At 41.1% G+C, this 13949-nt stretch overlaps 1 protein-coding gene across 2 annotated transcripts in view; it reads right to left on the reverse strand.

Annotated features, from left to right (window-relative positions):
- ARHGAP18 (Rho GTPase activating protein 18) overlaps positions 1-13949 on the reverse strand; it is a 139620-nt gene that overhangs the window by 15250 nt on the left and 110421 nt on the right. For both annotated transcript variants that reach the window (XM_060239225.1, XM_060239217.1), the window contains exons 5-7: positions 12901-13052; positions 11263-11428; positions 5568-5659 (exon numbers count right to left, since the gene is read on the reverse strand). In XM_060239225.1, coding sequence (XP_060095208.1) covers positions 5568-5659; positions 11263-11428; positions 12901-13052 — 410 coding nt within the window. The remainder of the gene's footprint in view (positions 1-5567; positions 5660-11262; positions 11429-12900; positions 13053-13949) is intronic.

A 13949-nucleotide genomic window follows, 5' to 3' on the forward strand; every position in this document is an offset into this window, starting at 1 on the left:
CTATAACTGTCAGGAAATTCTTCCTAATGCTCTTGATTTAATTTCAACTCATTGGTTCTGGTCTGACCTTCCGGGGCAACAGAGAACAACTGCACACCCTTCTCTATATGACAGCCCTTCAAGTACCTGATACCCAGTTCTACTTTTCTTTCCTGCCTAATTCCAAGGATGCTGTTGATGTTCTGAACCAGCGCTTGGAGTCAGTAATAGGCTCGATGAGGGTGAACAAGCTAAAATTTGATCGTGACAAGACAGGTTGTCTGAGTTATATTTCCCTTGAAAAGCTAGATTTGCACTTTGGGAGTGCTATGCAACACAACAATTGCCTTAAGAAAACAGGTTGGCTGCTATGGCTTGGATTGCTTTTGCCCAGCTTCAAACGGAGCATCAACTGCATCTTTTCCTGGTTTAGTCAGATCTAGCCATAGTGATCCATGCCTTAGTTACATTTAGACTGGACTATTGCAAAGCATGCTTCTTGGGGTGACCCTTTAAGAGTGCTTGGAAGCTCCACCTAGTGCAGAATGCTATGGTTAGACTTCTGTTTGGGGCCACCTATTGAGAATATGTGATCCTATTACTACAGCAATTACACTGGTGATCCATCAGCTCCTCAGCCAGTGGTTTTGACCATTAAATCCCTTGGGCTTGGGATATCTGAAGGACTGTCTTCACAGGGAGAGCCCATTTTAACAGTCCCGTCAATCAAAGAAGTTCATTTTGGTGAATACATGAGAAAGGGCCTTCTCAATGGCAGCTACGGGTGTGAATTCGGTTCGGCCAAACCAAATACAATCCCAAATAAAAGTTGAATCAGGTTCTCTGATCTGATTCACCTGCTGAATACAGTGATCCCAAATATCACCAAATCTATTTGGCTCCATTATCCCCTATGGGCCACTGAAGTCAATGGCAAAATAGGGTATAATGAATGGTGGCTGGGGACGGGGGGAGTCTGAGGGAGAGGCATCAAATTTGCAGGACAGTTGCAGGAGCCTCTCCACATAGAACTCCCCAAGTTTCAAGAAGATTGGACAAGAGGGTTCAATTCTATGAGCACCCAAATTGGGTGCCCCCATCCCACCACTGTTTCCTATGGACCACTGAAGTCAATGGCAAAATAAGGTATAATTTAGGGGGCTGGGGGAAGAGGGTTTTTGAGGGAGAGGCACCAAATTTGCATGGCAGCTGCAGGAGCCTCTCTCCCAAAGACCCCCCAAGTTTCAAGCTTTATTTATGTTATTTATAGTCTGCCTTTCTCACAGGGACTTGAGGTGGATTACACAATGTAAATCAAAACAGCCAACAGGACTGTATTGCATATATCAGGATTAGGACTACAAAAATATGAAACAAAGCAGAAATCTAAGAAAAAGCTGAAACAAAGCATAAGTATTAATGTGACACGTTAAACAATGCAGAAATTACATAGCAAGATAATTCACACATAGTGGTGCAGCCTACAATCCCTTCTTTCTGAACCATTCCATTACAGAACAGTTCTATTACCTGTGTAAAAAAGTCCTCCTGGATCATTCAGTTTTGCATAGTTTGTGGGAAGCCAGGAGAGCAGAAGCCTTCCTGATCTCATCAGGTTGGCCATTTCATAAGGTGGGGACCACAACAAAGATCTTGCCCATTCACAGGATGGCAGTTGCTGAAGGTCCTTTTCAGATGAGTGTAGCTATCATGGTGGAGCATGGGGAGAGATGCAGCCCCACAGATATGAGGGCCCAAGGTAATGAAGAGCTTTGTATATGTTAGCTAGTGCTTTAAATTGAAACCAGTAACCATTGTGCAGCCAATGGAGTGACTACAGAAAGAGTAATATGCATGCTCCACCTGACTCTGGTAATAGCTGAGCTACAGCATTCTGTACCCACTGAACTCTGCAAGTTGACGTAGACCGGATACTTATGTGGAGTGCATTACAGTCCTGATGTCAGCATGATGTAGTAAGTGGCTTTTGCAGCTGCATTTACCTGGTTCCTAGCAATAATGTTGGATCCAATATGATCCCTAGGTGCTTAACCATGTCAGCAAGGGTCAGTGGAGCACCACCAAGAGTGGAAAGCATAATGTCCTTCAAGGCCTCTGGCTTTCCAGCCAGCATTACCTCTGCCTTGACAGGATTTAGTTTCAATTTGTTCTTTTTATATCCATTAACTACAGCAGACAAGCAGTGATTCAGGACCTTTACTGCATCACCAGAAAATTTGGGTAAGAAGGTATAGAGCTGGAACATAAGACTCACCATCTTGTGAAATATTTTATGGGAGCTGGGTGCACTCTGTTCCATAATCTGCTTGACACCAGAGAAGTTAAAGGGATTGGGTATATTCCTTTGGGTGCATTGGCAACAGTTTTCACAAAATATTTTGGAGACAGTGGAGGGTACATGCAATGTACTGCATCCCACCAAATATAAATCATGCACATTAAAGCGCAGTAGTAGCTTACCCTTTACTATCAGGTATGTAAAAATATTTTTCTGACATATTTAGTTTTTTGGTTATATAGTTTCGGGTGTATACTTTTCTTATCTAGTCTTGAAATTCTGGAGCCAGTAACTCAGGAGAGAGTACTAGAGTATTTTGCAGTTCACACTGTCTGTGTGGCCTATTGGTTTAGTCAAGTCCTTCCCAGTTTTCTTGCTCATGCACAAGTGTTCTACGTGTAGGAGCACTGCAGCAACAGATGAAACTGAGTTGGAGAACTCTGCAGATCAGCCTCTGTGATGAGGTTTTTCTGGAGCCAGAATGCATCCTGGCCCTATAAGTTGATTATCATCAGATGTTATATCATTGCTTAATAGATTAGAACATTTCCCTGAGCTGACAAACATGCATGAGACAAAGTATTGTAGTCTTCAGGAAACCATCACTATGGGCCAAACTAGATGTTACAGTGGCCACAGGTTTGACCTCATAATGGTTTCATTACCTGAAAAAGTGTGGGAATGAGGATAAGATCAGGCCTTCACAGCATTTTTAAAATTGTCAAATTCCTCCCTGAAATGGAAGCAGTGGATACAGGTCAAAGCTGTGACTACCATAATGTCTAATGTCTGGGATGGAGAAAGTAGAGAAAGAAGTACTTTTCTCCCTTTCTCACAATACAAGAACTCGTGGGCATTCGATGAAATTGCTGAGCAGACAGGTTAAAACGGATAAAAGGAAGTACTTCTTCACCCAAAGGGTGATTAACATGTGGAATTCACTGCCACAGGAGGTGGTGGCGGCCACAAGTATAGCCACCTTCAAGAGGGGTTTAGATAAAAATACGGAGCACAGGTCCATCAGCGGCTATTAGCCACAGTGTGTGTGTATATATAAAATTTTTTGCCACTGTGTGACACAGAGTGTTGGACTGGATGGGCCGTTGGCCTGATCCAACATGGCTTCTCTTATGTTCTTAATTTGGCCCTAAGAAAACTGACTCTGTTTTATAGGGCATAGGCCACAAGGGTTGGCATAGGCCAGAAGGCTTTTTCAAGGAATCTGATTGGGCTGATCCATGTTACGGCAACCTTTAAACTAGATTACTGTACTCTGCATGGGGCTGCCCATGAAGATGATCCAGAAACTTCAACTGGTGAACAATATGGCAACCCTTTTGCTATCAGGTTGTCTGTAGGGACTGCGTTACATTGATCATGATGTCTTTTGATTGGCTGCCTGTTTCCATTTAGGGTGTTGATGCACCTGGGGCCCTCATACTTGAAGGATCAACTCTCTCCTGATATGAACTTCTATAGCAATTAACGTTGCTAGCAGCAGGATCTCCTATTAATCTTCGTGCTCTCAAGGATACAATCTGTTACAGACCAGACCTTTTCTGTTGCTGCCCCAATGCAATGGAACAACTTTCTGGAAGGGATGAGGCAGGTGCCTACCCTTGTGATCTTCAAGCAAGGCAGTAAGAGAGTTATTTAAAAGAGCTTATGCAACAGCTTGAGTAGGCCCATCTTGTCTGTTTTTAATGTAATATTACAATATAATTTACTATTATGATGCATATCAATTAAGGCACTTAATGATTTGGTTGGAGGGAGAATTAGGAGAAGAGCTGAACGGGATAGAAAAGGAAAATTTAGAGGTAGTAGGAGGAAAGGAAAGTTTATTTGAGAGAACGAAAAGGAGGAAGAAGATAGGTGATAAATTATCAACCTTTATGGGGCCCAGTAGGGTATGGGAGAAGTGGAAAAAAGAACTCGCTCCGGAGATATCATCTATTACTAAAATGTGGTATTATGATAAATTTGCTCCATTAAGGGGATCGCTGTCAAAGGAAGTAGGAGATAAACTGAAGAGGATTACGATTCGAGAATTGAAAGAGGTTTGGGGTACTGATGGGGTGAAGAAAGAGGAGTATAATATTTTGAATAATATTAATTGGTTGTTAAAAAGTCAAATCTCCTCATTGCTGAAGGAGGAAGAACTTAAAAATATTGGTAAAAGAATTAATACTCCCTTTGAAAACTTGGTGAAAGAGTATAGCGAAGATAAGTCAAAAATAGTTTCAAAATTGTATAAGATTTTATTAGGTACAGGGAAATCCCCGAGAGAATTTTTGAAGGAACATTGGGAAACAGATATTGGAGATAAAATTTTAAATGAAGATTGGGAGAGGATGTTTAGATTACCTCCCTTTGTTACAACATCTAGGTTAGTGCAGGAGCAGGGATTGAAGATGATACAGAAATGGTATTATACACCCATTAAGATGTATTATATTTCTAAATCAGGGAGTAAAAATTGTTGGAGGAAATGTGGAGAAATTGGAACTTTCAGTCACATGTGGTGGGATTGTCCCTTAGTGAAAAAATTCTGGTTGCAGGTTGGCATAGAGATGACAAAGATTATGGGATGGAAAATAAGTATATCTAAAGCAATGGCAATTATTAATTTGGATGGTGTGGGATTAAGATCAAAAGAGGATAGTAAATGGATTAATTTGATGTTAGTAGCAGCAAGACAAGTGATAGCAAGGAATTGGAAAGAAGCTGAGGAATTGACAATTAATCACTGGAGGGATAAAATGAATTATATAATTATTTTGGAGTATTTAACGATGAAGATACGAAGAATGAACGGATTAAAGGTTAGGGAACAGGAGGAGGGGTGGTTTAGGAAGATGGTGAGATATTTGGAAAAGTTTAAACAATTTGAGACGATTGGTTGGTTAATAAGAAAATGAATGGATAAGATGTTTAAATAGAGTGATGGAGTTGTATTTGGATGAAATGTTAATAGTTATAAATTTATGGAATATTATAATATATCTATGGCCTGGGACTCTCACAGAGGTGGATTGGTGTTGGAATATATAACAATAAAATTTTTAAAAAAAATTGTCTGTTTTTAATGATGCATCTTAATCATCGAAACATATTCTTATATTTGTATTGTTGCTACTGTTGACATCCATTCTGGACCCTGACTGAGTCAGGAAAAATGCAGGTTATATAAATGCTATAACAAATAAATACATGTCATTCCTAAGTTCCCTATGACACAGAAAGAATCCTTAAAGTATGCTGAAATGGACTGACTATGATTACTCACTTTTTGAAAGATTAGGGGTACTTTGATGCCTGGAACTCTCTTCTGATCTTGCTCTAGCAAAACTGGCAGTGGGACTCCAAACAGACCAGATTCTGCATGAAGCAAGAGACACTCTTCACTTCTCTTCCAGCTCATGAAATGGCAACACAAATAGATTTTTCTTTTCTAATGTGTTCAGAACTACCATCTAGTACATTCAAACAGTCAATTAAAACTACAGTCCTATTGTACAATTACATAGGAGTGATTCCCACTGAATAAATTTACTTCTGAGTAAAAATGCTTAGGATCACACTGCCTCGGTATAATTTAAAAAGCAAGTTAGCACAACTATCATATGTCTTCTTCCATCCATAATCAAATAACCTTTAATGTCTCTGAATAATGTCTATCATAGTGGAAAAAAACTAGTAGAACCAGTCTTATTTTAAATGATGCAGTGCTAACCCCACAAAGACCTTCAGAAGTATATATGTATAATTAAGATTACAAGAGACTTTAGAAATTATAATGTGACTGACAGGCTAGGTTCAGCATCTCCATAAGAGCAGCGAATGAGAGTATATGGTATGTTCAGAGGTAAAGACTTGAAAAAGCACAGTTGAGAAACAATGGTTCTTAGACTTTACTTTCCTCAGCGCTTTGTTCTTATAAATAAAAATTTCTTTATTAACTCTGTGGCTGTGTATTTAAGGAAGAGCACTGGCCACAACTTATCAGAGCCCAAGTTTGAAACCTGGGCCTGGGGAGAGCAGGGAAGGAGGCAGTGGCTGCTGGCTGCCATGTGGAATGGGCAGGCTGAAGGCTGGGTGTCCGGCAGCAATTCTAACAGCTGGCTATCCATGTCACCAGTAAGTGGCACACCCAACTTGGGAGCTGTCTGCTGGCTCACTATCAGATGGCTATCAGGAATTACTCAGAAGCTGCTGCTCATGTGGTCCCCACTTGATTGCCTCTCCATGGTGCCCCCTGCAGGCAGACTAGGGGGATGGGTTTCATCGGGTAGCAGTCAGGTCATCTGATGCTGGATGCATCCCCTTGCTGCACCAATGCTCTTTTTGTACGCAATAAATAAAGCTGTGGCCCTTCCTTGCACAAAGTATTGTTTGTTCTTTCTTACTTGGCCATGGACCCCCAAGAAACACACACATAATTTAATATCTCAGTCTATACACATATATTATAAGATAAAAAGAATGATGACAGTGAGTGGTTGGAATAGTTTTGAGCCCCAATCCCAATAGTTCCGTGTGAGTGAGGGCTGATTATTCAAGGGGGCTCAGCTATCCTATCCGTGGATGTTTCTGGGAGTGAGAACGAGGACCTGAGGTAAGAGATGGTCATGACTCTTTGAAGATTTTAAAAGCAACAAAAAGGGGTGTGGCCAGTGTGATGTCCTGACCTCCTTAGAAGATGAAGAAGATATTGGATTTATATCCCGCCCTCCACTCCGAAGAGTCTCAGAGCGGCTCACAATCTCCTTTACCTTCCTCCCCCACAACAGACACCCTGTGAGGTGGGTGGGGCTGGAGAGGGCTCTCCCAGCAGCTGCCCTTTCAAGGACAACCTCTGCCAGAGCTATGGCTGACCCAAGGCCATGCTAGCAGGTGCAAGTGGAGGAGTGGGGAATCAAACCCGGTTCTCCCAGATAAGAGTCCGCACACTTAACCACTACACCAAACTGGCTCTCCCTTATAAACTATAACCTGGAGAAGAGAGTTGTAGAGGATGGTAGGTACTCTGTGTAGTGGACAAAGGGCATCATCACACATGAATATTTATTTCACATGTTACCTTAAAAGCATTCAGTCCACACAATATCTCTCTGCAGGACTTCTTTTCTGCTACTTCAGAATCACATCATGCCATTAAAATCAGTACTGTACTCAAGTTTACTCTCCTATATTTAGTCTTTTTCAAATCAGCTATAATCTTTGTTAAAGTCTGTGCAGTCATCAAAGCGCAGTTGCTGGTCAATAATAAAACAGTAACTAAAATTATTCTTGAAAAGGTGATACACTCACAACAATTTAACTCCTGAAATATCTCACTGAAAGACAGAAGAATAAACTGCTGATTGATTGGTGTAGTGGAGTGGTTTGATTATATATTGAGAGAGAGGAAGTCCTGGCTCCTAATTCAAACTGTGGCCATGAACTCCCTAAGTAATACAAGGTGGAATTGTTACTAATTAGTCACTGAAAGTTTATTGTTTCAAATCAAGTATAATGTGTTTATTGTACTTTTATAGGGCAAACCCAAAGGGGCATGTAGTGCTGAAATGAAGCACCTGGACCAGGGGTGTCAAACCCATTTGTTATGAGGGCCAGATCAGTCATAAATGAGACCTTGTTGGGCCGAGCCATTTTGGGTTGGGCCAAGCCATGCCAGGCCAGGCCATGTGTGTACCTATTTAAGATTAGGTAGCAGAGATATACACTTTATAAAGGACACAGGCAAACAACACAATTAAATATACATTTCTAAAAAAACCTTAAAACATGCTTAAAACATCAGCACTCATTGGACTTAAAGGTGCTTTCTTTGAATTTTTTCCCATGGGAACTGGGCAAAGGAAGCTGTGGTTCTTTCCTTCCTTCCTCAGGGGACTGGGGGGGGAGCCTCAGTCAACAGAAGGAAGAGAGGCTTGGCACAGTAGCTCTGCTGTGCGATTGAGCCTGGAAAAATAAGCTCTGCCTCTCCCCCTCCTTCTCCCCAAGGGAAGAGCCTCAGCCAATGGAGAAAAGAGGTTTTGCTCTGTAGCTCCTGTCCAATTGAGCAAGCCTTGCAAAGCAAGCTGTTATGCAAAAGGAAGCAAGATATAGGGAGAAGGAATCAGATGACAGTCAGTTGCTCAGGAGCCTGATAGGAGTCCTCCGGAGTCCTGATTCGGCCCCCAGACCGCATGTTTGACACCCCTGACCTAGATGGTCTCTCTAATTTCCAGAGATAAAAGTAAATACCTCTGTCCTTCCCAAGCCCAAAATACTCATAATTCAATAAGTATTGCATTTTGTACAAGCATATCAACCGTACACACCTTTTAAGGCAAATAAAAATGAAATTGAGGGAAAGGCAATTCCAGCCACATTCTGTGGCTGGTATTGTTCTGTGAAATGGAGAACTTAATTGTACCCTGCAGTGTCTCTCATCACTCACTGCTGCTTTCAATTATTTAGCTACTGTACTGTCATCTCTGCTGAACCTTGACTGCAAAGTTTGATCCAAGCATTTGATTAAGTGGTAACATGTTTCAAGCACTTGTAAAACATTAAAGGAAAGGTCAAAAATAAAGACATACAGAGAAACTGTAATATATTCTACATGCAGGAGTATATTTTTAATGCCTCTCCAGCCCAGTACACTGAACCAGGATTATCTGCATATATAAGCACATTTGTGTATTTGAGGAGCACAAATGGTTAATATGAATATTGCTTTAGCTTCCTTTGAAAGAACCACTGGATATTGTGTATGCTACTGCATAATAAAGAAATGGGTTCCTCAGAATCATCCAAGTTTCTAAATCTGTACTGGGTATGAAGAAAGAAGATGAAGTTAAAGCAATCACATGTTTTGCAGAAGGTAGCATATTAACATTATGTGCCTAGATAAGAAACCAAGAAGGCTTGCATGCAACAGAAAGAGGAAGTGCTTGATTCTTCCTCCCTATGGAAACTTGAAAATATTTGTGTGTGTGTGTGTGTGTATAAAGTGCAATTAAGTCATTTCCAGTTTATGGTGGCCTTATGAATTAATAAAAACCTCCAAAATGTCCTACCATTAACAGCCTTTTAGTTATACCCCCCCCCCATATATGAAATCAGGAAACTCTAGTATCTTCTAGTCATCATATAAAGCTCATTTGTGCAGTGGCAAACAGAAGTAAACCACCATGCCTAGAATCTACATTCTAGAGGTCAACCAGTCTGAGTCAGCATCATACTGTGCCAAATGTTGCACTGTAAGCAAATGTTCAAAAACAACCCACTAGGATTAAAGTTATATCCTTCTCTAGAATTAGTGACTGCTTTAAAATCAGGAAATGGGAGTGCCATCCCACACACAACCCCCCCCCCCCCCAAAAAAAAAAGAAAATATGCCACAGTAAAGATCTGAAAGGAAACACAATATAGATGCAGTTTTCCTGAAGTGCTGGTCAAAATGGGAACATAAATGAAAATCTTGTTTGGAGTTCCAATCAATCATTTTAAATTGCTATTGCAGCACTGCCTCAGAAATACAGCCACTCTAGTCAATTTTCTAGCCACAAAAAAGGGGGGGAGGGAGGACAACATTATGTTTGAGGCTGAGTTTCAAAACCTGGAAAGAGTTTTTAACTAAAATAATGGAATGTTCAAGCAATGGAACAACATGATCAAAAAGAAAAGAGGGCAAGGCAGCAATATAAAGGACAAGCAGAGTGAAGTGGCAAGCAGATGAAACTCAAGCAGACAAATGCATTACAAATAGGAGGCTGTAACATGTGCCTTAGGCAAATGGCAAAAACCAGTCACACAATGAAAACACTGGAGAAATATGCTTTGTCTAATCCTATTTGGATAGGTGCCTCTATAATCCAGTTCCTCTGTATGTTACAGTTTTGTCTACTATACCCATTGAAGTTAAAATTTATTAGAAGAGATCTAAGTCCTTGTTAACATTCTCCCACTGAAAACACATGTAAAAGGGTTTCACACTGGCTGCCTTGTGCTCATCCTACAAACTTACCTACATGAAAATATCATGGGTGCCCCTTACCATGATGTGAATGGATTATACTGTCAATGCAAATAAAACACACTCAAAGAACTTGAGAAGAGGCCATGGCTCAGCAGTAGAGCTTTGTATGCAGAAGGACTTAGGTCCAGATACAAGGATAACAGATATTGTAAAAGGCCTGCCTAAGACCCTGAAGAATTACTGCAAGTCAGAGTGGGCAGTGCTGACCTTGACAGACCAGCAATCTGGCTCACTATGTTTTAGGGCTGCCAACTTCCAGGTGGGGACCTGGAGGGCTCCTGGAATTCCAACGATGTCCAGACTACTGAGATCAGTTTCCCTAGAGAAAATGGGAGCTTTGACAAGTAGACTGTATGGCATCACCAGGGCCACATTATGACTTTCATGGGCCCAAAGCACTTTTGCCTTTGTGCAGCCCCCTCCCACCATAATAATATCAATATAAAAATGATTTTGATATAACTTTAACTACTTCAACATTTTATTTTTTTTTCTCTTTTAGGCAAAATTCAGTAGATTTTCATAAGCCCTACAATTTCATTTTTTTCTTCTGATTTTAAAATAAATTAAAACATTTTTGTGGGCCCCTAAAAGCATCATGAGCCCCTGGCACTGTGCCTACTGGATAAGTTGGCCCTGGGCATGACACCCGTACTGAACTCCCTGCCTTGCCAAATTCTCACCTCCTCAAATCTCCAGGAATTTCCCAACAGCACCATTCACAGATTCCTAGAGCACATTTTCTTAATGATGCAAAGCAACACACAATCAATGCTGCCTACCCTTGGAAAATAAATTAACATCTTAATGGCTAAATGTGATATTGTCCTGTGTTTTATTCTTTGTGTGTAAACAAGGTTGACTTATCAACCCCCATGTTGGAAAAGCTTTGTAGACTAAAAAGCTATACCTAAAATACAAAACTTCATTGTCATAAACAAAACCAACTCACCTTTTACTTTCATTTTTATTGCTTTTTGTGGCTTAAGTTCTGTTCCAAGTATATCAAACAGTGCAGTCAGCTCAATCAGTGCTAAAGAATGGATTTTCTTCATATCCTGAATGGCAAGGTCCCCAATCTTTGTTGTACCCGTTTTGTCCTTTGGCAGCCTGAAATTCTAATTTAAAAGTTTAGAACAAATTACAATTGCGACACAGCTCCCACTGGTGTATGTTTGGATGACTTACACAACTACCAGTTAGGGGCGGAGGGGTGGAGACATAGGGGAAGGGTGCCATCAGAAACATCATGATGTCACTTTTGGTGAATTAAAATTGTTTTAAAAATCATTCTAAAATATTTTTGAAATATCAAAATGATATTATTTGGGGAAACTGCTATGTTTCATTTATGTAATTATTTGGTTTAAGAATTTAACTTAATATACTTGTGGCTTATTTATTCATTAAAACATTTATACCTTGTCTCCCTATATACTTTAAGGCAGCTTACAATAATAGCTTGAAAACATTTCCAGTTAAAACCGAAAATAAAATAGCAATTCCCAAATCTTGCCCTCCCCCCTGCTTAAAAGATGCCTGCCCATGCAAGCCCCCTCAAAAGCCCTGGCAGACACACAGGCCTTGCAGCATCTCTAAGATGAACCCTCCTCACATCTTCGGGTAGCCCATTCCACAGAGCAAGAGCCATGGTGGGAAAAGGTTGGGCTCTGATAAATGCCAAACAGGCCAATATAGGTGGTGAGCTAGCCAACAAATGGCTACCTGAAAACCATAGCTGGCATACAGGGACATATGGAAGGAAGGCTTAGAATGTCTCCCATTCTGTCAACCCTTTCTATTGAATTAAAAAGGAGGCTAGACCAAACTGGAGATTATAAAAAAAAAAAAATGGGCTGGAACTTTTTAAAAATAACCCAGCTTTGGAGTTATAAGTACTCTGAAACAATTTAAGGACTCAGTCCATTTAATAACTTTATGATGAAGAAAGCTAAATACTCAGACTGACAAGAACCTTATACATCTTTTAAAAAGTGATTAAATAATAGGCCACACACTGACCAGAGAAGAGACTCTGGGGAGCACTATTTGTCCCATTGGGTATTATATACATTGCACCCTGTCTTCAGGCTATTTCACTGGAAAAATAGCACAAGGAGGAAGCCAATGCCTCTTCTTCCCCCACATATTGGTCTGATCCTAATTGGAGCCCTGCACACTTGAGAAATGAGCTCCCTCATAGATGATGTGTGACTAACTGAGAGAAAATCACATTGGCAGAAACCAGATAGGTTAAAAATTGTATTGTGTCATTTGGTCCTCAGGATAAAGACTAGATTAGAACTATTCTCCTGGATCCAATTTTCAGTGTGGAGAAAGTTTGTATCTTTCTGCCCCACCCTATGAAATCATACAAGCTTATTTCTGCAGTCAGAAATGGGACAAGTAGTACCACCTTGTCCTAGAAGAGTTACACCATTTCATTTTCTGTTTGAGTAAACCAAGCATAACATGCAGCATCCTCAGCCTCTTCCAACTGAGAACTGTCACATAAATTTCAGAAGCCAAGAAGAAAAAAATACTGACAGTGAAATTAAAGATGGTGACGAAAAAGAACAGGAGCACCTACTGGAAGCAATGTGTCATCATCTCTGTGCTTAGACACTTTGCTCACTGAGTTATCTTTGAGACTTGCTTGTTCAGAAAACGATATTTCCAGGCTGATGTCTGTTTCAGACACTGGCACATTGTCTCTCAGGCTGTTATCTTCAGGTGCTAAAAGTTGAGGAAAAACAAGAGGAAAAGAAACAGACATTTGAAAGACCAGTTCTCCCTCTTCATTTGGTCCATGATGGCAGCTTCAAGACCAACAACGTTTTATTCCAGATACAACCTTTTGTGTGCAAGCACACTTCTTCCTCTTCTTCTTGGATGGGTGGGTGGACAGATTCTTCTGACAAGCACAATGTACATTGAGGAAATTATTTTGGCTGATTAGGAATTAGAACACTTAGATTGGTCCTATCTTGGAGAGCAGAGTTTTTTCAATGCCAAATGATTATAGGACACATTGGTAATGAGAGCAGGGAATTTGTTGTGTCTTGCTATGCAATCCGGAAGTACTGCACAGCGAACACTACAGAGGTGACCAGAGGAAGTCCCTGGTCACTGGATGTAGTGCGCAAAACTACTCCGCTAATTAAGATCTGTGGTGGGAAGTTTAACTGGCCAGGGTTGGACCTGGCCAGTCTGAGGGTTGTTCCGGGCTTTGTATATAAAGCGGGACCCGGCCCGCATTTCCCTCTCTTGTGATGTACCAGCTAATAAAGTATGTTGCCTTCAACACGTCTCGTCACTGAGTACATTACACTGGCGACGAAGGTGGGATCTAGCTAGGTAACTCCCCAAGTGGAAAGTCAATGACCTGGCTGGAGATGAGGAAGGCACGGAACCGCAAGAGACAGAGCGCCTACCGCTGCCATGGTGAACCCGAGTGTAACGACAGGCTATCTTGCTGAGTTCGACCCAGCCAACCCCAAGAGGTGGGAGACCTACACGGAGCGGGTCGAATGCTACTTACGTGCAAACCTGATTACAGACGACAGCCGCATAAAAGACGTGCTCCTGAGCGTCTGCGGGAGGCCACCTTCAAGATCACCAAAGGTCTCTCGGCCCCTG

Source organism: Heteronotia binoei, chromosome 1, assembly GCF_032191835.1.
Source record: "Heteronotia binoei isolate CCM8104 ecotype False Entrance Well chromosome 1, APGP_CSIRO_Hbin_v1, whole genome shotgun sequence".
Taxonomy (NCBI): domain Eukaryota; kingdom Metazoa; phylum Chordata; class Lepidosauria; order Squamata; family Gekkonidae; genus Heteronotia; species Heteronotia binoei.